The sequence below is a fragment of the Oncorhynchus mykiss genome, chromosome 18, assembly GCF_057628025.1.
Source record: "Oncorhynchus mykiss isolate SJ-2025 chromosome 18, ASM5762802v1, whole genome shotgun sequence".
Classification (NCBI taxonomy): domain Eukaryota; kingdom Metazoa; phylum Chordata; class Actinopteri; order Salmoniformes; family Salmonidae; genus Oncorhynchus; species Oncorhynchus mykiss.
Genome location: NC_143039.1, coordinates 66,441,358 through 66,467,174, shown reverse-complemented (window position 1 = coordinate 66,467,174; position 25,817 = coordinate 66,441,358). Strand labels below are relative to the sequence as shown.

Sequence of the window (25,817 nt, the reverse complement as noted above, 5' to 3'; positions counted from 1 at the left end):
TGGTGGTGATGATGATAGTAGTGGTGGTGGTGATGATGATGTGTCGGTGGTGGTTGTGGTGATGATGATGTTGTCGGTGGTGGTTGTGGTGATAATGATGATGGTGTCGGTGGTGGTTGTGGTGGTGATGATGATGATGTTGTCGGTGGTGGTTGTGGTGATGATGATGATGGTGGTGTCGGTGGTGGATATGGTGATGATGATAGTAGTGGTGGTGGTGATGATTATGATAGTAGTGGTGGTGGTGATGATGATGGTGTCGGTGGTGGTTGTTGTGGTGTTGATGATGTCAGTTGGGGTTGTGGTGATGATGAGGGTGTCAGTTGGGGTTGTGGTGGTGATGATGATGGTGGTGGTGGTGGATGTGGTGATGATGATAGTAGTGGTGGTGCTAATGATGATTATAGTAGTGGTGGTGGTTGTGGTGATGATGACGATGGTAGTGGGGGTGGTGATGGTTGTGGTGATGATGATGATGATGTGTTGGTGGTGGTTGTGGTGATGATGATGACGATGGTAGTGGTGGTGGTGTCGGTGGTGGTTGTGGTGATAATGATGATGGCGTCGGTGGTGGTTGTGGTGATGATGATGGTAGTGGTGGTGGTGATGATGATGACAAGCTTTTAGAATTTGATTGTCCACCCAGCACTATGGAGAAACTAGGCTATAGTGCTTTCTCCCTTGAGTCATGGGCAAGTCCATTGTTAGCCTGCCTACACAACATTAGACTTCAATTAGACATTCCATATTTAGGTGTCTGGGGCTCCCATTACTGCTTCTCAAGACCGGGCAGTGGGGCAGGGAAAGATTGGTGTCACCAACTGGTACTTTGCCATTGGTCCACTTAATCCACTGTTTTCTCAGGTTCACCAATGTTACTTAATTTGGAAGTCCCGGAAACTCAAGAGTTAGCTGCGCGATTGACTGACAGGGAGGCTGGGTACAGCGGAATACCCAGGGACAAATCTTGCCGGGATATTACAAAAGCGAAAGAAAACACTACGCCAGGATCTGATAGGGACTAGTCGAAGGTAAATATGTCACTTTGTTGGTTAGTTTGTTTTCAACCGACTGTAATGTTTTTGACGAGATGGGAACGGGAGGGAGGTGGGGGCCAGGGCAGTACGTTTGTAGCTGGCTCAGCCTCATTGAAACGCGTGCGGTTATTCTATTCGCTGTGTTGGCAGGAGAAAAGAAGACACCGATAACCACAAAGGTCTGAACAATCGCCCTTTTCATATTCTTTGTGTGCGGTCTGTGTGTCTTGTGTTTGTGTTTTTTTTATGGCTAGTTACATCATTGCGTATTCGCGGCGTTTCAGTGTTTTCCAGAAAACCGGTGAGGTGTCAAATAGGCTACCGTTACTGTTAAGACTATAATAATTTCTAACTTTATTTCATAAATGTTTGTCGATGTCATTGCAATTGGTGTATGTGATGACAACGGTAGCTTATACAATGTAGCATGCCAATGACGCAGGATGAAACTGGAAAGATGACATATCAACATAGTTGTATTATTATTATGGTGTAATGTGTGGCGCCGAGTCCATAATCGCTTTTAGTATGCCTATGTTAGGTGATGCTAATGTCATACCTACTTTCTATGTGATGTGAGGACACATAAACACACCATACTATACTTCTCACACAGAATCAGTGCACCTGTGTCACACCAACAACCTTGAATGAACCTTTTCGGGAACACAATGAATGTTGACACAGTTTAATGCTGTCCAAAACAGTATGAGCTTCACAAAGATTGATGTCTAGAAATATTATTTCACTGATTGACCATTTTTCAATTCTCACATGTAAGCCTTTCTGATTATTTTCATATTCTCACATGTACTATTCATAAGCCCTATAACTATACGAGTTTCCAGATCTCCAGGTAGAAGGCCCATCATCATGTCTAAGAAATAGATGGTCCTTATCCCAGAGACCTTTGGGGCCTATCAAGCACCAACCATAGAACCTTCAGACTTAGAATAGATGACAGTATATCACCACCACTCACTTGAAGCAGGGGCCCAATATAGCTCTGAGATCAGATATGCAGGGCATAGAGTTATGAGACCCCATGGGGATCTGGAAGTAAAATGCCATTCTCATTTCAGTAGAATAATAACACATCCCCAATGTCTGCTTTCACAGCTGTTGGGTCTAAATCCCACCCCATTGGTCAGACAATTGTTAGGTGCTTTGTTTGCTATGAAAACAATATTCCTTACGGTGCCTCCAGTATATAATTCTATAAATCTCTAACCTCAGGGTTGCGGGTTCAAATTCTGTGCTGGCTCTCCTCCCTCAATCACTGTATACAAATAACATATTGTAACACTGTATAGCTGGAGTCCAACAGCGAAAGAGCTAAACATGTCATTCCCATGCAATTTCGATCGCCATGGATTCTTTAGCCAACTCACAGTGGTGAAGAGATGCTAATCAAGTCATACTGTGCCAGATTCTAGCTGTTGCTTTCACTCAATTTTCAATTTGAATGTTTTCAACATATCTTCCAGGGAAAACTAATTATGAATAGGGCTTGGGAAAAGAGTGTCAGACTGTACTCTGTTCAATAGCACGTTGCAAGGCTTGTCAAATGTTTTTATTTAAAACAAAGCACATCTTGATATTTTGGAATAAATAGGATTTTAATTTGATCACCATGTTGTTGCAAGAAGTGCAAACTTGTAGTGTTTTTAAGCTTTAAAAAAAAGTATAACTTAATTTGCTCTAACAATAAACGTGTCAACCCCTAAACAAATATCCATAATTCACATTTCCTGTTGCTGAAGGATTATTTTCCTGATGTGAGAAAATGGTCCATTAAATTAAGAGCTTACATCTGTACACTCTTTGATCAGTGTTATGTATGCCAGTGAGCACTGGTCTAAGATCAGCTTTCCCTACATTTGACCTTATCTCACCCATTGGAACACAAGCACAACAACGGACTCAAGATCAGTACTTAGAACATCTCCACCTATCAGTCATTACCCTACACAGTCCATATATATACACAGTTGAAGTCGGAAGTTTACATACACCTTAGCTAAATACATTTAAACTCAGGTTCACAATTCCTGACATTTAATCTTGGTAAAAATTCCCTGTCTAGGTCAGTTAAGATCCACACTTTATTTTAAGAATGTGAAATGTCAGAATAATAGGAGAGAGAGTGATTTATTTCAGCTTTTATTTATTTCATCACATTCCCAGTGGGTCAGAAGTTTACATACACTCAATTAATATTTGGTAGCATTGCCTTCAAATTGTTTAACTTGGGTCAAACGTTTTGGGTAGCCTTCCACAAGCTTCCCACAATAAGTTGGGTGAATTTTGGCCCATATCTCCTGAGAGCTGGTATAACTGAGTCAGGTTTGTAGGCCTCCTTTCTCGCACACGCTTTTTAAGTTCTGCCCACAAATTTTCTATAGGTTTGAGGTCAGGGCTTTGTGATGGCCACTCCAATACCTTGACTTTGATGACCTTAAGCCATTTTGCCACAACTTTGGAAGTTTGCTTTGGGTCATTGTCCATTTGGAAGACCCATTTGTGACCAAGCTTTAACTGACTGATGTCTTGAGATGTTGCTTCAATATATCCACATAATTTTTATTACACATGATGCCAGCTATTTTGTGAAGTGCACCAGTCCCTCCGGCAGCAAAGCACCCCCACAACATGATGCTGCCACCCTGTGCTTCACATTTGGGATGGTGTTTTTTGGCTTGCAAGCCTCCCCCTTTTTCCTCCAAACATAACAATAGTCATTATGGCCAAACAGTTCAGACCAGAGGAAATTTCTCCAAAAAGTACGATCTTTGTCCCCATGTCCCCAGTTGCAAACCACAGTCTGGCTTTTTTTATGGCGGTTTTGGAGCAGTGGCTTCTTCCTTGCTGAGCGGCCTTTCAGGTTATGTCGATATAGGACTCATTTTACTGTGGATATAGATACCTTTGTACCCGTTTCCTCCAGCATCTTCACGAGGTCCTTTGCTGTTGTTCTGGGATTGATTTGCACTTTTCTCACCAAAGTACGTTCATCTCTAGGAGACAGAATGTGTCTCCTTCCTGAGCGGTATGACGCCTGCGTGGTCCCATGGTGTTTATACTTGCGTACTATTGTTTGTACAGATGAACGTGGTACCTTCAGGTGTTTGGAAATTGCTCCCAAGGATGAACCAGACTTGTGGAGGTATACAAGTTTTTTTCTGAGGTCTTGGCTGATTTCTTTTGATTTTCCCATGATGTCAAGCAAAGAGGCACAGAGTTTGAAGGTAGGCCTTGAAATACATCCACAGATACACGTCCAATTGACTCAAACAATGTCAATTAGCCTATCAGAAGCTTATAAAGGCATGACATCATTCTCTGACATTTTCCAAGCTGTTTAAAGGCACAGTCAACTTATTGTATGTAAACCTCTGACCCACTGGAATTGTGACACAGTGAATTATAAGTGAAATAATCTGTCTGTAAACAATTTTTGGAAAAATTACTTGTGTCGTGCACAAAGTAGATGACCTAACCGACTTGCCAAAACTATAGTTTGTTAACAAGAAATTTGTGGAGTGGTTGAAAAACAAGTTTTAATGACTCCAACCTAAGTGTATGTAAACTTCCGACTTCAACTGTATATTTTAAGGAGTCACTTTGATGAAGGTACATTGCCATAACACATTTGTTTTTAACAAATATATATAGTTATATATATATATATATTTGTTAAAAAACGAATGTGTCCCCCTTTGCTGCTATAACAACAGATTATTTCATATATATATATATCTTTCAATTTACACTGTCTTCCAAGGGTGTATGAATATCTCTCAAACATCCAGTTTGAAGACCTCAAACCAAATCTTAAACAGACTCTTTTGGGCCCTGTACTGTCTGGCAGCCCACATAAATATACAGTGAAGCCCATGTCAGACATTTGGCACTGCTGAGAGAATTCTCTAGTGTAATTAACAGATTACGCCCAGGCTGCACCTCCCATCCACCACCAATGAGTTCGTGAACTCACAGGACTGCCGGTTTGAGTCCTGCTGCAGGCTCACTGATAGGGCGGCAGCGTAGCCTAGTGGTTAGAGCGTTGGACTAGTAAACGAAAGGTTGCAAGTTCAAATCTCCAAGCTGACAATACAGGTGTATAAAATCAAGCACACACATCTGTCACTCTGCCCCTGACTAAGGCACTGTTCCTAGGCTGTCATTGAAAATAAGAATTTGTTCTTAACTGACTTTCCTATATACTTTCCTTGCGAAAGTATTCGGCCCCCTTGAACTTTGCGACCTTTTGCCACATTTCAGGCAAAGATATAAAACTGTATTTTTTTGTGAAAAATCAACAAGAAGTGGGACACAATCATGAAGTGGGACACAATCATGAAGTGGAACAACATTTATTGGATATTTCAAACTTTTTTAACAAATCAAAAACTGAAAAATTGGGCGTGCAAAATTAAGTAAATGTAAATAAAGGTAAAAGAAACTGATGAACGCTAGGTCCTACTGTAGCAGATGTCCTAATATTTCTTTATTTTACTTTTAAATTTGTGTGTATCGTTGTGTATTGTTAGATATTACTGTACTGTTGGAGCTAGGACCGCAAGCATTTTGCTACACCCGCAAGAGCATCTGCTCAACATGTATGTGACCAATACGATTTGATTTTAGCTAGGAGGAAGGCCGAGACTATGGTCTAAAACCCTGTTCTGCTTCTTATTTAAGTACCGGTGAGGGATGTTAATATGTTGAAGTGCAGGTGATGTCGGGAGACACAGCACAGCTCCTTCTTTGCTCATCTGGACTGAACTTGACTGTCCTGTGACAAGTGTCGAAGTGTGAGTGTTTGTGTGTCTGTCATTCTGTTGTGTGTGCATTGACCATTTTTGCACAAACTCTTTTGACTCATCACATACACTGCTGCTACAATTTATTATCTATCCTGTTGCCTAGTCAGTCACTTTATCCTATATATACATGCTCTATATAAACAAAAGTGTGTGAACACCCCATAATTAGTGGATTCGGCTATTTCAGCCACACCTGTTGCTGACAGGTGTATAAAATCGAGCACACAGCCATGCAATCTCCATAGACAAACATTGGCAGTAGAATGGCCTTACTGAAGTGCTCAGTGACTTTTAACGTGGCACCGTCATAGGATGCCACCTTTCCAAACAGTAAGTTTGTCAAATATCTGCCCTGCTAGAGCTGCCCCAGTCAACTGTAAGTGCTGTTATTGTGAAGTGGAAACATCTAGGAGCAACAACGCTCAGCCATGAAGTAGTAGGCCACACAAGTTCACAGAAAGGGACCGCCAAGTGCTGAAGCGCATAAAAATCATATGTCCTCGGTTGCAACACTCACACAAGCCTAAGTTCACCATGCGCAATGCCAAGCGTTGCCTGGAGTGGTGTAAAGACTATGGAGCAGTGGAAACGCTCCATAGTCACCATCTGGCAGTCCGACGGACAAATTGGGGTTTGGCGTAATCCAGGAGAACGCTACTTGCCCCAATCCATAGTGCCAACTGTAAAATTTGGTGGAGGAGGAATAATGGTCTGGGGCTGTTTTTCATGGTTCGGGCTAGGCCCCTTAGTTCCAGTGAAGGAAAAGCTTGATGCTACAGCATAGAATGACATTCTAAACGATTCTGTGCTTCCAACTTTGTGACAACAGTTTGGGGAAGGGCCTTTCCTGTTTCAGCCTGACAATGTCCCAGTGCACAAAGCGAGGTCCATACAGAAATGGTTTGTCGAGATCGGTGTGGAAGAACTTGACTGGCCTGCAAAGAGCACTGACCTCATCCCCACCGAACACCTTTGGGATGAATTGGAATGCTGACTGCGAGCCAGGCCTAATCACAATCAATGCCCGACCTCACTAATGCTCTTGTGGCTGAATGGAGCATATCACCGCAGGAATGTTCCAAAATCTAGTGGAAAGCCTTCCCTGAAGAGTGGAGGCTGTTACAGCAGCAAAGTGGGGACCAACTCCATATTAATGCCCATGATCTATCAGGTGTCCACATACTTTTGGTCATGTGGTGTATCTACCTCAATTACCTCATACCCCTGCACATCAACACTGTACTGGTACCTCGTGTATATAGCCAAGTTATCATCAACTCAGTACTGGTACCTCGTGTATACAGCCAAGTTATCATCAACTCAGTACTGGTGCCTCGTGTATACAGCCAAGTTATCATCAACTCAGTACTGGTGCCTCGTGTATACAGCCAAGTTATCATCAACTCAGTACTGGTGCCTCTTGTGTATATAGCCAAGTTATCGTTACTCATTGTGTAGTTATTCTTTGTGTTATTCTTTTTCTATTATTTATATTATTTTTCTCTCTGCATTGTTGGGAAGGGCCCATAAGTAAGCATTTCACTGTTAGTCTACCCCTCTTGTTTATGAAGCATGTGATAAATAACATTTGGATTTGAAATGTGTGTATTTGCAATTGTCTTTGTTCATGTGCTCGTGCATGTGTCCTTCCATTCGTGTCCCTGTGTGTCTGTGTGTGTGTTAGAAGGGCTAATAATCCAGTCTGTGTGACAGTGACATCACTGGTGCAGATCCCTGCATGGGGATGGCTTCCTACCGCAGTCAGGCGAATGGCCTGGCCAGTGAGGTCAATCTACACCGATAACAACCAGATCAGGTGACCAATTTGATAATGTTTCTCCCCGACCAAGAGAGGGAAGAACTTCTATGAGTCCCAAATGGCACCCTATCCCCAGACCCCTGTATAGTGCACTACTTTTGACCATAGAGTTCTGGTCAAAAATAGTGCACTATATACATCTAGCATAGACCCCACTACTACCCCACTACGGTAGGCTACACAAACTATTAAAAGCTGTGTGTGCTGTTATATTCTGTTTATTTCAGCCTCACTGCTTTACGTAATAGATTGAGAACGCTTGAAATGCACCCTTCTTTCCTTATATCCTTCTTTCCTTCTAACCTTCCTTGATCACTGGTGTTTGAAGCCTGAATGAATGAAAGTAGAGAATGAAATGAAAGATGAAGTAATGTGTACCGTAGTTTTTACTTCCCCTGTTCATCCAGAAAACTGATACAGCGGAGAAGTAAATTGGACAGGGCTGGCTGAACAATTCTATCAAGTCACAGATCCATCTTCTACACTTGGCCTCCTGTCAATCTCCCTCTACCTTATCTTTGTCTGTGTCCCAAATGGTTCCCTACTACCTGTATAATGCACTACTTTTGACCAGGTTACCATTTAGGACAAGGCTCGTATATTTGTAATGTACACAATGTTCAGATAGATGGCTACATCCTTAGAATAAAGTAAACCCTTACCCTAGCTCTCCACTAAAACCTGACCCCAAACACTCTTCTGTATCTGTACAAATCATATGTTTCTGTGAGCATTATATCATTCTGATGAATAATGACGTGGATGGAGTCAACTGCACTAGAAATAGCTCTTGATGTATTCAATCGATTACGTAAAGCAGTGAGGCTGAAACAGACAGAACAGAACAGCACACACAGCTTTTAATGCTGTCCTTTGTGTGTAGCCTATTGTAGTGGGGTCAATGCCTGATTTATAACATCTTGAGTCTTGGAGAATGACACAAGTTTGGAATAAAACACCTCGAGTGGAATGGGATTCTCATTTCTTCAGAACCCCTCTAACAGATATCTTAGCGCTGCCTTTGTTCCTGTCCCTGAATAATCTAATAGCTAGTGACATTCCAGTAGATGGAGCAGCATCCAGCTGAAGGTGTGGCTCTGTGGCTGGGGGCCTGACAACTGAACTGACCCTCCTTCAGACCTGGGTGCAAATTCTATTCGAAATCTTTCAAATACTTTTGAGAGTTTGTTGCTCTAGCCTGCCTGGAGTACCGGATAGGTGGAGTTTACAGGCTACTATTATATTGGTTCATTAACTCAGGCATACTCAATCAACATGATTCAGCCATGACCCATGACCCATGTCATGATCAGTGGTGTAAAGTACTTAAGTAAATATACTCTAAAGTACGACTATGTAGTTTTTGGGGTATCTGTACTTTACTTTACTATTTATATTTTTGACAACGTTTACTTTTACTTCACTACATTCCTAAATAAAATAATGTACTTTTTACTCCATACATTTTCCCTGACACCCAAAAGTACTCGTTACATTTTGAATGCTTAGCAGGACAGGAAAATGGTCCATGTCAAGCACTTATCAAGAGAAAATCCCTGGTCATCCCTACTGCCTCTGATCTGGCAGACTCACTAATGCTTTAAAAATATTTTTATTTTTTATTTTTTTGTAATTATAACTTTCTTATATTTCTTTATTTGAAACAAATATATATTTATTTTTTAGGGGGTGCTTTGTTTGTAATTTATGTCTTGAGTGTTGGAGAGTACATCTGTCAATTTAAAAAAACAAGAAAATTGTGTTGTCTGGTTTGCTTAATATAAGGAATTTGAAATGAAGTTTTTTTAAACTTTTACTCAAGTATGACAATTGGGTACGTTTTCCACCATTGGTCATGATACACCTATGGTATGGTATGCATGATGTGATATGATTGATGGGTAGCAGAATTTGAAGTCCAAGATAAACTCTGACTACATCCCAAATGGTTCTCAATTTATTTCCTTTATAAGGCTCATTGAAAGGACCAGGCCTGGCTACAGCTCCAGTGCTGAATTTATCAAGGATCATTGACAGGACCAGGCCTGGCTACAGCTCCAGTGCTGGACACATCAAGGCTCATTGACAGGACCAGGCCTGGCTACAGCTCCAGTGCTGGACACATCAAGGATCATTGACAGGACCAGGCCTGGCTACAGCTCCAGTGCTGGACACATCAAGGATCATTGACAGGACCAGGCCTGGCTACAGCTCCAGTGCTAAATTTATCAAGGATCATTGACAGGACCAGGCCTGGCTACAGCTCCAGTGCTGGACACATCAAGGATCATTGACAGGACCAGGCCTGGCTACAGCTCCAGTGCTGGACACATCAAGGCTCATTGACAGGACCAGGCCTGGCTACAGCTCCAGTGCTGGACACATCAAGGATCATTGACAGGACCAGGCCTGGCTACAGCTCCAGTGCTGAATTTATCAAGGATCATTGACAGGACCAGGCCTGGCTACAGCTCCAGTGCTGGACACATCAAGGCTCATTGACAGGACCAGGCCTGGCAACAGCTCCAGTGCTGGACACATCAAGGATCATTGACAGGACCAGGCCTGGCTACAGCTCCAGTGCTGAATTGATCAAGGCTCATTGACAGGACCAACGTCAACAAGGCAAAGGAGCTGATCGTGCACTACAGGAAACGGAGAGCCAAGCATGCCCCATTCACATCGACGGGCTTTAAGTTCCTCGATGTCCACATCACTAAGGATCTATCATGGTTCAAACACACCAACATAGTCGTGAAGAGGGCACGCCAATGCCTCATCCCCAGCAGGTGGCTGAAAAGATTAGTCATGGGCCCTCAGATCCTCAAAGTTCTACAGCTGCACCATTGACTGGCTGCATCACCGCTTGGTATGTCAACTGCTTGGTATCCGACCACAAGGTGCTACAGAGGGTAGTGCGTAAGGCCCAGTACATCACTGGGGCCAAGCTCCCTGCCATCCAGGACCTCCATACCAGGTGGTGTTAGAGGAAGGCCCTAAAAATAGTAAAAAGCTCCAGCGACCCAAGTCATAGACTGTTTTCTCTGCTACTACACGGCAAGCCGATACACCAAGTCTGGAACCAACAGGACCCTTCAGCTTCTAACCCCAAGCCATAAGACTGCTAAATAGTTAGTTAGTTAAATAGTCCGGGTAGCTATTTGGTTATTTGCATTGACCCTTTTTGTACTAACTTTTTTGACTCATCACATACGCTGCTCTAACTGTTTTTAGTATCTATCCTCTTGCCTAGTCACTTTATTCCTAGTTATATATAAATATCTACCTCAATTTCCACGTACCCCTGCACATCAACTCGGTACTGATACCCCATGTACACTACCGGTCAACAGTTTTAGAACACCTACTCATTCAAGGGTATTTCTTTATTTTTACTATTTTCTACATTGTAGAATAATAGTGAAGACATCAAAACTATGAAATAACATTGAATCATGTAGTAACCAAAAAAAAGTGTATAAAATATATTTTATATTTGAGATTCTTCAAATAACCTTTTGCATTGTTGACAGCTTCGCACACTCTTTGTATTCTCTCAACCAGCTTCACCTGGAATGCTTTTCCAATAGTCTTGAAGGAGTTTCCACATATGCTGAGCACTTGTTGGCTGCATTTCCTTCACTCTGCGGTCCGACTCATCCTAAATCATCTCAATTGGGTTGAGTTTGGGGGATTGTGGAGGCCAGGTTGTCTGATGCAGCACTCCATCACTCTCCTTATTTGTCAAATAGCCCTTACACAGCCTGGAGGTGTGTTGTGTCATTGTCCTGTTGAAAAACAAGTGATGGGATGGTGTATCGCTGCAGAATGCTGTGGTAGCCATGCTGGTTAAGTGTGCCTTGAATTTTAAATAAATCACAGACAGTATCATCAGAGCCACCCCCCCCCCCCCCACACACACACCGTAACACCTCCTCCTCCATGCTTTGCGGTGGGAAATACACATGCAGAGGTCATCCGTTCACCCACACCTCGTCTCACAAAGACACAACAGTTTGAACCAAAAATCTCAAATTTGGACTCCAGACCAAAGGACAGATTTCCACTGGTCTAATGCCCCAAGCAAGTCTCTTCTTATTATTGTTGTCCTTTAGTAGTGGTGTTAGTGGTATCTTTGCAGCAATTTGACCATGAAGGCCTGATTCACACAGTCTCATCTGAACAGTTGATGTTGAGATGTGTCTCTTACTTGAACTCTGTGAAGCATTTATTTGGGCTGCAATTTCTGAGGCTGGTAACTCTAATGAACTTATCCTCTGCAGCAGAGATACCTCTGGGTCTTCCATTCCTGTGGCGGTCCTCATGAGAGCCAGTTTCATCCTAGTGCTTGATGGTTTTTGTGACTGCACTTGAAGAAACTTTCAAAGTTCTTGAAATTTTGCGTATTGACTGACCTTCATGTCTTAAAGTAATGGACTGTTTCTCTTTGATTATTTGACCTGTTCTTGACTAAATATAGACTTGGACTTTTACCAAATAGGGTTATCTTCTGTATACCACCCCTACCTTGTCACAACACAACTGATTGGCTCAAACACATTAAGAAGGAAAGAAATTCCACAAATGTACTTTTAACAAGGCACACCTGTTTAATTGAAAAGCATTCCAGGTGATTACCTCCATGAAGCTGGTTGAGAGAATGCCAAGACTGTGCAAAGCTGGCATCAAGGTGGCTATTTTGAAGGATCTCAAATATAACACATATTTTGACTTGTTTATCAATGTTTTGGTTACTACATGATTCTAGATGTGTTATTTCATAGTTTTGTTGTCTCCACTATTATTCTACAATATAGAAACCCTTGAATGAGTAGGTGTTCTAAACCGTTTGACCGGTAGTGTGTATATAGCCATGTTATCGTTACTCATTGTGTATTTATTATTATTTTATTAATTTGTGTTTTACTTTTCAATTATTTCAATTATTTTTCTCTCTGCATTGTTGGGAAGGGCCAATAAGTAAGCCTTTCACTCTTGTTCTAAACCTGGTGTTTACGAAGCAAATAAAATGTTGTTGATTTGATTGATTGATTGACCAGGCCTGTCTACAGGCCCACTGATGGACATATTAACGCTCTTTGACAGGACCAGCCATGGCTACAGCCCCAGGCTCTTTGATTGGACCAGCCATGGTTACAGCCCCAGGCTCTTTGATTGGACCTGCCATGGTTACAGCCCCAGGCTCTTTGACAGGATCAGCCATGGCTACAGCCCCAGGCTCTTTGATTGGACCAGCCATGGTTACAGCCCCAGGCTCTTTGATTGGACCAGCCATGGTTACAGCCCCAGGCTCTTTGATTGGACCTGCCATGGTTACAGCCCCAGGCTCTTTGACAGGATCAGCCATGGCTACAGCCCCAGGCTCTTTGATTGGACCAGCCATGGTTACAGCCCCAGGCTCTTTGACAGGATCAGCCATGGTTACAGCCCCAGGCTCTTTGATTGGACCAGCCATGGTTACAGCCCCAGGCTCTTTGATTGGACCAGCCATGGTTACAGCCCCAGGCTCTTTGATTGGACCAGCCATGGTTACAGCCCCAGGGTCTTTGATTGGACCAGCCATGGTTACAGCCCCAGGCTCTTTGATTGAACCATCCATGGTTACAGCCCCAGGCTCTTTGACAGGATCAGCCATGGTTACAGCCCCAGGCTAGTTGGACCAGCCATGGTTACAGCCCCAGGCTCTTTGATTGGACCAGCCATGGTTACAGCCCCAGGCTCTTTGATTGGATCAGCCATGGTTACAGCCCCAGGCTCTTTGACAGGATCAGCCATGGCTACAGCCCCAGGCTCTTTGACAGGATTAGCCATGGTTACAGCCCCAGGCTCTTTGACAGAACCAGCCATGGTTACAGCCCCAGGCTCTTTGATTGGAGAAGCCATGGTTACAGCCCCAGGCTCTTTGACAGGATCAGCCATGGTTACAGCCCCAGGCTCTTTGACAGGATCAGCCATGGTTACAGCCCCAGGCTCTTTGACAGGATCAGCCATGGTTATAGCCCCAGGCTCTTTGATTGGACCAGCCATGGTTACAGCCCCAGGCTCTTTGACAGGATCAGCCATGGTTACAGCCCCAGGCTCTTTGACAGGATCAGCCATGGTTACAGCCCCAGGCTCTTTGACAGAACCAGCCATGGTTACAGCCCCAGGCTCTTTGATTGGAGAAGCCATGGTTACAGCCCCAGGCTCTTTGACAGGATCAGCCATGGTTACAGCCCCAGGCTCTTTGACAGGATCAGCCATGGTTACAGCCCCAGGTTCTTTGACAGGATCAGCCATGGTTATAGCCCCAGGCTCTTTGATTGGACCAGCCATGGTTACAGCCCCAGGCTCTTTGACAGGATCAGCCATGGTTACAGCCCCAGGCTCTTTGACAGAACCAGCCATGGTTACAGCCCCAGGCTCTTTGATTGGACCAGCCATGGTTACAGCCCCAGGCTCTTTGACAGGATCAGCCATGGTTACAGCCCCAGGCTCTTTGACAGGATCAGCCATGGTTACAGCCCCAGGCTCTTTGACAGGATCAGCCATGGTTACAGCTCAAGTCTCTTTGATTGGACCAGCCATGGTTACAGCTCAAGTCTCTTTGATTGGACCAACCATGGTTACAGCTCAAGTCTCTTTGATTGGACCAGCCATGGTTACAGCCCCAGACTGACTTTCTCCACTTCCTTCTAGGGCCGCCACCATGGAAAAATTAGTTCAGAGGCTGGAGCAGGCCGTGATTCGCTTAGAGCAGGTGTCCGTCAACATGCAGGTGTCCAATGGCATGGCCAACGGGGACTGTAACGGGATCAACGGAGGTGAGTAGTAGAATTCTCATGGTCCAGGTTACGACAGCGGTGTTTAGCATTGGCTAGTGAGGCAAAGTAACCAGGAGGTTCAATGTTTAAGGTTCTAGGTTCAACTGGGAACTACTTTATGCAATGAACATTTCTGAACATATAATACTGTATGTAAAAGTAGAGTATAGTCATTGTTTTATCCTGCTTCTTCCTCTCCTCCTGTCTCTACAGGTCTGTCCCAGTGTATGGATGCCTTTGACCTGCTGCTGTTGGGGCCAGTGTCAGAGTACCTGAAGAATAGCAGAGCCATAGGAGACGATGTGGAGAACCATGTGAGTGGTGTGTACGTGCGCGCGTGTGTGTGCGTGTGACTGATTCTCCTTAAGTGTATTTGAGTGGCGTCTTGCAAAGGCTGCAAATGAGAAATGGCTCTGCGCCATTAAGAGCACAAAGTCTTCTCCTCAATCCCCAAATCCCTCAAACGTTCTCACTTACACAAACACACTCACACACACCAGCTGTCTCAGACAGGGGGCTGTCCGCAGCTGCTGTCTTGGTTAACACACTGGTGTTATATTTGGGCTTTATCTGAAAATGTTAGTCTAGAGTAAGTGAAACGAAGCAGTCCCTTTCCCTTTACTAGAATATGTGGACAACTACAAATACCTGGGTGTCTGTCTAGACTGTAAACTCTCCTTCCAGACTCACATTAAGCGTCTCCAATCTAAAAATTAAATCTAGAATCGGCTTCCTATTTCGCAACAAAGCCTCCTTCACTCATGTTGCCAAACATACCCCCGTAAAACGGACTATCCTGCCGATCCTTGACTTCGGCGATGTCATTTACAAAATAGCCTCCAACACTCTACTCAGCAAACTGGATGCAGTCTATCACAGTGCCATCTGTTTTGTCACAAACGCCCCATATACTACCCACCACTGAGACCTGTATGCTCTCGTTGGCTGGCCCTCACTACATATCCATTGCCAAACCCACTGGCTCCAGGTCATCTACAAGTCTTTGCTAGGTAAAGCTCCACCTTATCTCAGCTCACTGGTCACCATAGCAACACCCACCGGTAGCACGCTCTCCAGCAGATATATTTCACTGGTCACCCCCAAAGCCAACACTTCCTTTGGCTGCCTTTCCTTCCAATTCTCTGCTGCCAATGACTGGAACGAATTGCAAAAATCTCTAAGGCTGAAGCCTTGTATCTCCCTCTCTAAGTTTAATCTGTCAGAGCAGCTTACTGTACCTGTACACAGCCGATGTGTAAATAGCACACCCTACCTCATCCCCATATTATTACTTGCTCTTGCTCTTGCTCTTTTGCACGCCAGTGTCTCTACTTGCACATCATCATCTGCACATCTATCACTCCAGTATTAATGATCAATTATTTTGCCTCTATGGCCTATTTGTTACCTACATCTCCCGACTCTTCTACATTTGCACACACTGTACATATATTTTTCTATTTTTCTTTTCTATTGTGTTATTGACTGCACGTTTGTTTATGTGTAACTCTGTGTTGTTGTTTTTGTCACACTGCTTTGCTTTATCTTGGCCAGGTTGCAGTTGTAAATGAGAACTTGTTCTCAACTGGTCTGCCTGGTTAAATAAAGGTAAAATAAAAATAAAACGGACAGAAACTCAAAGTATGTGATATTTGTAACAGAGTAGGCGCTGAGAATACACAAAAAAGATCATTAGGATTTGAATTGAGTTGAGTTTTATTTAAGGTACTATGGCAGCTACAAGCTGAACAGCATTAGCACATTCCATAGCACATACCAGGAAACACAGTTAAACACAGTTAAATCAATAAACTGAGAGACAAGAACATCTAAAAGTAAAGAAAGGGAGTTGAAGGAAAGAACAGATCACCACAGAATGATATAAATAAATAAATATGAAACTAAGAAAGTCACCTACCTTGTTCTCACAGGCTACTATTCTACTTCTACTCTGTTCTCACACTCTACTATTCTACTTCTACTCTGTTCTCACAGGATGCTATTCTACTTATATTCTGTTCTCACAGGCTACTATTCTACTTCTACTCTGTTCTCACAGGCTACTATTCTACTTCTACTCTCTCTGTTCTCACACTCTACTATTCTACATCTACTCTGTTCTCACACTCTACTATTCTACTTCTACTCTGTTCTCACAGGCTACTATTCTACTTCTACTCTGTTCTCACACTCTACTATTCTACATCTACTCTGTTCTCACACTCTACTATTCTACATCTACTCTGTTCTCACAGGCTACTATTCTACTTCTACTCTGTTCTCACACTCTACTATTCTACTTCTACTCTGTTCTCACAGGCTGCTATTCTACTTCTACTCTGTTCTCACAGGCTACTATTCTACTTCTACTCTGTTTTCACACGCTACTATTCTACTTCTACTCTGTTCTCACAGGCTGCTATTCTACTTCTACTCTGTTCTCACAGGCTGCTATTCTACTTCTACTCTGTTCTCACAGGCTACTATTCTACTTCTACTCTGTTCTCACAGGCTGCTATTCTACTTCTACTCTGTTCTCACAGGCTACTATTCTACTTCTACTCTGTTCTCACAGGCTGCTATTCTACTTCTACTCTGTTCTCACAGGCTGCTATTCTACTTCTACTCTGTTCTCACAGGCTGCTATTCTACTTCTACTCTGTTCTCACAGGCTACTATTCTACTTCTACTCTGTTCTCACAGGCTGCTATTCTACTTCTACTCTGTTCTCACAGGCTACTATTCTACTTCTACTCTGTTCTCACAGGCTACTATTCTACTTCCATTGAGAGAAACTCTGTGTGTAACTTTAATTCATGATACTGTATATCAGGGTTCCACGGGTGATTTTATTTGCCCTCCCAAGTTTTCTGAGCAAAATGTTATTGTTGGACATAAAAGACTGTAAAAACACCATCAAATCTGTTTCAAAGTATATACCCACGTATAATAGAGAGACATGTGATCGAATCCAAATGTAAGCTAGGTTTAAAATAGTATATATGTTCTTGTTGTGGTCAATTTGAAGTCTACAGATTATTTGTCATTATGTACCGGTCCCCTGACCATCCGCTCAAGAAAAAATTGTTCCGCGGCGGAATCTAGTTGATGATCCCTGATGTATATGTTGTCACACAGCCAACTCTAACGTCACTAACATGTAATAGTAATTTCTCTCTAACACAGTGAGATTCTCTCTAGATCTACCAGTGACCATAGGGATGGATGAATGTTGAGCACTTAGTGACCACTTCACTTCCCTGCCAGCTGTCTGTTATTGGGACTAGTTTTATATAAAGACATGGAGGATTCCCCTTGTTTTATCTCTTATAGGTCTGCCTGGCTTGGGAGCTGGCCAGGGAAAACCACCAGAGCTGGGAAGAGGAAGAGTGATTTAAATGACAGTCTGTTTCCTGTTCCCTACAAAGCCAATGGCGGGAGTGTGTTTGAACTTTAACCCTGAGTTCCAATATTAAACTGCAACACAAGCACCTTTTCCTCCCTGATGTCAGGCCGTTTTCCACAAAGAGATGGGGCGTAGTTTGTGGCTAGTAATCATGTTGGCAACCACATTGATGAATTCTCTTTTGACTCCCAAAATAGAGCACACATGTTTTTTTTACCTTTATTCATACCAGGCACTGACAGGATGTCCAATTTGAAAAAATCCCTTTCTCAAGGGAGACATGATTACCAATGGGAATGAAATAACTGAGTACGTGTTAAAGCAGAATGACAGAGAAATAGACCCAATCTGTGGTGAAAATGGGACTGGGGGACAGGGCGAGGATATTCCTTCACAGTTCTTTCCCTCGTAAGACAACATTCACTGAATCTCCTTCTCCCATCACAGTGAAGGAGGGAAGAGGAGGAGGGGGTATTTGGGTTAGAGGTAGGGGTTTTTATGTTAGGAAAGCTCCTTTTATGGGTTCCTCTGGAGGTCTTTTCCCAAACATGGGACATGCCTCATGGGACCTGACTAATGCAGAGTTTTATATCAGCATGATGCAGTGCAGGTTTCGTTAGAGAGGGAAATGTGGCTTATAATGCCCTCAGATTTGGCCTTTTAACCTTTTCCCGCTGTGCTTGACAGGCGGAGATGGTGAACAACGCTCTACAGCTTCAGAGAAGCTTCCTCAAAATGGCCACCACACACCAGGAGCCTGCTCAGGTAAGGATGATATGTGCAATGGCTTGGAGGACTGTTCTGAATGCAAATACTCAAATCAAATCAAATTTTATTCTTCACAAACACATGGTTAGCAGATGTTAATGCGAGTGTATCGAAATGCTTGTGCTTCTAGTTCTGACAGTGCAGTAATATCTAACAAGTTATCTAGGAATTCCACAACAACTGCCTTATACACGCAATGTAAAGGGATGGACTAAGAATATGTACATAAAAATATATTATTGAGCGATGGCCGAGCAGCATTGGCAAGATGCAATAGATGGTACAGTATATACATATGAGATGAGTATGTAAGATATGTAAACATTATTAAAGTGGCATTATTTAAAGTGACTAGTCATCCATTTATTAAAGTGGCCAATGATTGAGTCTGTATGTAGACAGCAGCCTCTCTGTGTTGGTGATGGCTGTTTAACAGTAAAATGGCCTTGAGATAGAAGCTGTTTTTCAGTCTCTCGGTCTCAGCTTTGATGCATCTGTACTGACCTCGCCTTCTGGATGGTAGCGATGTGAACAGGCAGTGGCTCGGGTGGTTGTTGTCCTTGATGATCTTTTTGGCCTTCCTGTGACATTGGGTGCTGCAGGTGTCCTGGAGGGCAGGTAGATTGCCCCTGCTGATATATTGTGTAGACCGCACCACCCTCTGGAGAGCCTTGCGGTTTCTGGCGGTGCAGTTGCCGTACCAGGCGGTGATACAGCCCGACAGGATGCTCTCAATTTTTGTGCATCTGTAAAAGTTTGAGGGTTTTAGGTGACAAGCCACATTTATTCAACCTCCTGACAGTGCAATAATATCTAACAAGTAATCTAACAATTCCCCAACAACTACCTAATACACACAAATCTAAAGGGGTGAATGAGAATATGTAAGTATATGGATGAGCAATGGCCGAGGGGCATAGGCAAGGTGCAATAGATGGTATAAAATACAGTATATAGATGTGATATGAGTAATGTAAGATATGTCAACATTTATTAAAGTGGCAGTATTTAGAGTGCATTGTATAAAGTGACTAGTGATCCATTTATTAAAACCTCTTACTGCTACCCCCCTACTGTTTTTCAATTTCCGCCTGAAGACATACCCAAATCTAACTGCCTGTAGCTCAGGCCCAGGACCAAGGATATGCAGAATATAACACAATAGATCTGGTTTAGATAATACAATGAAAAAACCATAAGTTTTTTTCATTTTTATTGTTGTATCATCATCTTTAAAATGAACAAGACAAAACAAACATTCAGATAGGAGGATGGGGACAATTTCAGTGAAAAACATAATAGGGCAACAGTACTTGTGCAAAGTTTCAGAATGATAACTTCCAAAATGAGTGTGCTACATGACATTTATCATGAAGTCACCCAGGTGTCCCACAGAAGTAGCCCAAATGTACCCAAGTGGCCAAATTGGTGAAGTTATAAATTTTGAATGGAATCATTTTGAATTTTGAATTCAACACCATAGTATCGCCCATTTCAGTATTGCCCATTTCAGTATCGCCCATTTCAGTATCACTCATTTCAGTATTGCCCTTTTCAGTATCGGCCATTTCAGGAACACCTTTTCCAGAGTTCTAGTGGCAGACCTTTCCTCTCTGTGTTTCCCTGTGCTGCTGGGCCAGTGGGCAGCCATGCGGTGCCCCGGAGCTCTGTTCACATAGGATTACCCCTTTTAAAAAAGAACGCTAATACAACACATTCCCAATGCATTCATGTATGGGGAAGGGAGGGGGGAAAAGGGGGGGGGAAGAGAGAGGAGAGGAAGAGGGGTTAACCTGTTATCATCCCGTCAGCCTTCAGTTTGTATTGAACCAGGCGGGAGCTCAGAGCTGTACAGGAAGTGATTAACTCCTATCTCGCAGGTCATTGGTCAAGTGGCAGTGAGAGAGAATTCACCAATTGTCTGATAAACAAACAAGGAAGAAGGGTTTAAACGGAGGGAGGGAAGGGAGAGTAAGGGAATAAGAGATAGTGGAGGAAGAGAGGAAAGAAGGGGAGGGGAGAGGAATGACATGTCCTGTATCTTTCCTGTAGCCTGTAGAGACTGTAGCCTGTAGAGACTGTAGGCTGTAGAGAGCCTGTAGCCTGGAGAGACTATAGCCTGTAGAGACTATAGCCTGTAGAGACTGTAGCCTGTAGAGACTGTAGCCTGTAGAGACTGTAGCCTGTAGAGACTGTAGCCTGTAGAGAGCCTGTAGAGAGACTGTAGCCTGTAGAGACTGTAGCCTGTAGAGACTGTAGCCTGCAGAGACTGTAGCCTGTAGAGAGCCTGTAGAGAGACTGTAGCCTGTAGAGACTTTAGCATGTAGAGGCTGTAGCCTGTAGAGAACCTGTAGCCTGTAGAGAACCTGTAGCCTGTAGAGAACCTGTAGCCTGTAGAGAACCTGTAGCCTGTAGAGAGCCTGTAGCCTGTAGAGAGCCTGTAGCCTGTAGAGCCTGTAGCCTGTAGCCTGTAGAGCCTGTAGCCTGTAGAGACTGTAGCCTGTAGAGACTGTAGCCTGTAGAGAGACTGTAGCCTGTAGAGAGACTGTAGCCTGTAGAGAGACTGTAGCCTGTAGAGAGACTGTAGCCTGTAGAGAGACTGTAGCCTGTAGAGAGACTGTAGCCTGTAGAGAGACTGTAGCCTGTAGAGAGACTGTAGCCTGTAGAGAGACTGTAGCCTGTAGAGAGACTGTAGCCTGTAGAGACTGTAGCCTGTAGAGAGCCTGTAGCCTGTAGAGAGCCTGTAGCCTGTAGAGAGCCGGTAGAGATCCTGTAGATACACTGTAGCCTGTTGAGATGTTGGATGGGGCGTTCCTGCACAGTTATTTTTAGGTCTCTCCAGAGATGTTCGATGGGGTTCAAGTCTGGGCTCTGGCTGGACCACTCAAGGACATTCAGAGACTTGTCCCGAAGCCACTCCTGCGTTGTCTTGGCTGTGTGCTTAGGGTCGTTGTCCTGTTGGAAGGTGAACCTTCGCCTCAATCTGAGGTCCTGAGCGATCTGGAGCAGGTTTTCATCAAGGATCTCTCTGTAGTTTCCTCCGTTCATCTTTGCCTCGATCCTGACTCGTCTCCCAGTCCCTGCCGCTGAAAAACATCCCTGCAGCATGATGCTGCCACCACCATGCTTTACCGTAGGGATGGTGCCAGGTTTCCTCCAGACGTGACACGTGGCATTCAGGCCAACGAGTTCAATCTTGGTTTCATCAGAACAGATCATCTGGTTTCTCAGGGTCTGAGAGTCCTTTTGGTGCCTTTTTGCAAACTCCAAGTGGGCTGTCATGGGCGTTTTACTGAGGAGTGGCTTCCGTCTGGCCACTCTACCATAAAGGCCTGATTGGTGGAGTGCTGCGGAGATGGTTGTCTTTCTGGAAGGTTCTCCCATCTCCACAGAGGAACTCTAGAGCTCTGTCAGAGTGACCATCAAGTTCTTGTTCACCTCCCTGACCAAGGTCCTTCTCCACCGATTGCTCAGTTTGGCCAGGCGGGCAGCTCTAGGAAGAGTCTTGGTGGTTCCAAACTTCTTCCATTTAAGAATGATGGAGGCCACTGTGTTCTTGTGAACCTTCAATACTGCAGACATATTTTGGTACCCTTCCCCAGATCTGTGCCTCGACACAATCCTGTCTCAGAGCTCTACGGACAATTCCTTCGACCTCGTGGCTTGGTTTTTGCTCTGACACTGTCAACTGTGGGACCTTATATATACAGGTGTGTGCCTTTCCAAATCATGTCAAATCAATTTTCCACAAGTGGACTCCAATCAAGTTGTAGAAACATCTCAAGGATGGTCAATGGGAACAGGATGCACCTGAGCTCAATTTCGAGTCACCTAGCAACGGGTCTGAATAGTTATGTAAAAAAGGTATTTCAGTTTTTTTTAAATAAATGTGCAAACATTTCTAAAAACCTGTTTTCACTTTGTCGTTATGGGGTATTGTGTGTAGATTGCTGAGAATAATGTTTTATTTAATCAATTTTAGAATAAGGCTGTAACGTAACAAAATGTTGAAAAAGTCAAGGGGTCAGAATAGTTTCTGAAGGCACAGTAGTTTTATAAGTAGTTTTATATTAACCTCAATCATGGCCTTTGTCTTCCATTTGGAGCAGCCTTTGGTGGAACAGGGATTGTGACCCTGTACATCTCTCCCATAGGGACCCCAGAGCCGCCGGTAAACCTCTGGCTTTTCTCTCCGCCGCTCCGGCCCGGAGTTGTGCTCTGTGGCTTTTTATGGGCATGTTCTATATTTGAGCTGCTCCTGCTCCTCTGTGTGTGTGTGTGTGTGTGTGTGTGTGTGTGTGTGTGATGCTGGGCTCACGTGAGGCTTTTCACTCTGTGTCTGTGTGTGTGTGTCTCACGCTATAGCTGTCTCGCCTCGACAGCCCTCTGCGCTTCTGTGAGGCTTTACACTGTAGAATCACACTGTTGGTTTCTCCTTGGTCACTTTCCACTGGGAGCTTTGATCTCATGTTTTGCATTATAACTCATAGCCTGGTCGTTATAGCTCATAGTCTGGTCATTATAGCTCAGACGTGGCCAGTCAGTGAATATCAACATAGTGGACGCCAAGCCATGGTATCAGATAGTGTGCTTGTACGGTACAGATCAAATAACTTGATGCTGCTCTTTGTTCCTTTTTTTCTCTTCTACTTTCTCTCTCCCTCTCTCTCTACCATCTCTCTCCCTGTCTTTGTCTAACTCTCTCTACCGTCTCTCTCCCTGTCTTTGTCTAACTCTCTCTACCGTCTTTCTGTCTAACTCTCTCTACCATCTCTCTCCCTGTCTTTGTCTAACTCTCTCTACCGTCTCTCTGTCTAACACTCTCTACCATCTCTCTCCCTGTCTTTCTGTCTAACTCTCTCTACCGTCTCTCTGTCTAACTCTCTCTACCATCTTTCTCCATGTCTTTGTCTAACTCTCTCTACCGTCTCTCTCCATGTCTTTGTCTAACTCTCTCTACCATCTCTCTCCCTGTCTTTCTGTCTAACTCTCTCTACCGTCTCTCTCCGTCTTTGTCTAACTCTCTCTGCCATCTCTCTCCCTGTCTTTCTGTCTAACTCTCTCTAGCGTCTCTCTGTCTAACTCTCTCTACCGTCTCTCTCCCTGTCTTTCTGTCTAACTCTCTACCGTCTCTCTCCCTGTCTTTCTGTCTAACTCTCTCTACCATCTCTCTCCCTGTCTTTCTGTCTAACTCTCTCTACCGTCTCTCTCCCTGTCTTTGTCTAACTCTCTCTACCGTCTCTCTGTCTTTCTGTCTAACTCTCTCTACTGTCTCTCTCCCTCTCTTTCTAACTCTCTCTACCGTCTCTCTCCCTGTTTTTCTGTCTAACTCTCTCTACCGTCTCTCTCCGTCTTTCTGTCTAACTCTCTCTACCATCTCTCTCCGTCTTTCTGTCTAACTCTCTCTACCGTCTCTCTCCCTCTCTTTCTAACTCTCTCTACTGTCTCTCTCCCTCTCTTTCTAACTCTCTCTACCGTCTCTCTACCGTCTCTCTCTCATTACACATTCTTTCTCAGTGAATGGTGTGTAATGTAGGCCCCTGACCCACTCATAGCCTGGAGATATCCTGGCTATTTATGTCTCTCTTCATTGGAAGTGGAGGATGATTGAGAGGGGGGTATTTGGGGCTCCTGTCTTACCAATGTGGCTGAAATAAAAGATTTGGGCCATCAGATACCCCTGGTACAGTAACTGAAAGAGTTGAGGGGAGGGAGGGAGGAAGATCTTTAGCCTGAAAGATATGTACAACTCACAGATTAATCGTCACTAGGCCCAGGAGATCATCATCACAGATAAATTGGTCATAGCATCACTTTATCTCAGTGGGTATTTCCTCCATTTCATGGAGAAGTTGTTTTCTTTTAAGGATGCTCTAGCAGGCAAATTATTTTCGATGGGATCTGGAGAGAGTGAAAGTAAGACAGTCGAGGTTGGTCCTCCCTATGAAAGGACTGTCTATCTCATGTTATGAAAATCATGTGCATCTGATTTGGGCAAGAATTTGCTAAAAAAAAAAATAGTTAGCTCTTTCTGTCTCTCCCTCTGACACACAAGGAGAAACTGTAGTATGTAAAATGCAGCAAACTATGTCGGAGTGTATAAGATTCTTATTCAAATCAAACCGATACACTTAGGAATAGAGCTGTATAGTACTTCTGACCATTTCATCCTCTCCACACCTGTAAACATTTTCTAGGAGAGGCTCTCTTTGAGGATTTAAGCCACTGATTGGATGACCTAAGAAAGTAGTTCCCAACTCCAGACCTTGAGTACCCCCAACAGTACGCATTTTTATTGTAGTCACAGACAAGCACACCTGATTCAACTTGTCAATTAATAATCAGGCCCTCAATGAGTTGAATCAAGCATGATTGTCCGGGGATACAACAAAAATGTGTGCTGTTCAAGTCCAGGCTCTAGCTGGGCCACTCAAGGACATTCAGAGACTTGTCCCAAAGCCACTCCTGCGTTGTCTTGGCTGTGTGCTTAGGGTCATTATCCTGTTGGAAGGTGAACCTTCGCGCTAGTCTGAAGTCCTGAGCGCTCTGGAGCTTGTTTTCATCAAGGATCTCTCTGTACTTTGCTCCGTTCATCTTTCTCTCTCCTGATTAGTCTCCCAGTCCCTGCCACTGAAAAACATCCACACAGCATGATGCTGCCACCACCACCATGCTTCATTCTAGGGAATGTGCCAGGGTTCCTTCAGATGTGATGCTTGGCATTCAGGCCAAAGAGTTCAATATTGGTTTCATCAGACCAGAGAATCATGTTTCTCATAATTTGACAGTCCTTAACGGTGCTTTTTGGCGAATTCCAAGCGGGCTGTTGTGCCTTTTACTGAGGAGTGGCTTCCATCTGGCCACTCTACCATAAAGGCCTGATTGATAGAGTGCTGCAAAGATTGCTGTTCTTCTTGAAGGTTCTCCCATCTCCACAGAGGAACTCTGGAGCTCTGTCAGAGTGACCATTGGGTTCTTGGTCACCTCTTTGACCAAGGCCCTTCTCCCCCGATTGCTCAGTTTGGCCGGGCGGCCAGCTCTAGGAAGAGTCTTGGTGCTTCTTAACTTCTTCCATTTAAGAATGATGGAGGCCACTGTGTTCTTGGGGACCTTCAATGCTGCAGACATTTTTTG

General features: G+C 43.9%; 1 protein-coding gene across 3 annotated transcripts in view; it reads left to right on the top strand.

Moving 5' to 3' along the window:
* Positions 1-715: 715 nt before the first annotated feature.
* The window catches only part of LOC110496609 (adenylyl cyclase-associated protein 2), a 49,588-nt gene continuing 24,486 nt past the window's right edge, over positions 716-25,817 (top strand). The window contains exons 1-5 of one of the 3 annotated variants that reach the window (XM_036953360.2): positions 794-1,031; positions 1,188-1,216; positions 14,385-14,509; positions 14,723-14,823; positions 18,603-18,680. In XM_036953360.2, coding sequence (XP_036809255.2) covers positions 14,395-14,509; positions 14,723-14,823; positions 18,603-18,680 — 294 coding nt within the window. In that variant the 5' untranslated portion in view covers positions 794-1,031; positions 1,188-1,216; positions 14,385-14,394. Of the gene's footprint in view, positions 1,032-1,092; positions 1,217-14,384; positions 14,510-14,722; positions 14,824-18,602; positions 18,681-25,817 lie in introns of those variants that run through there. The other 2 variants (XM_021572603.3, XM_090209154.1) reach the window with 2 other exon arrangements.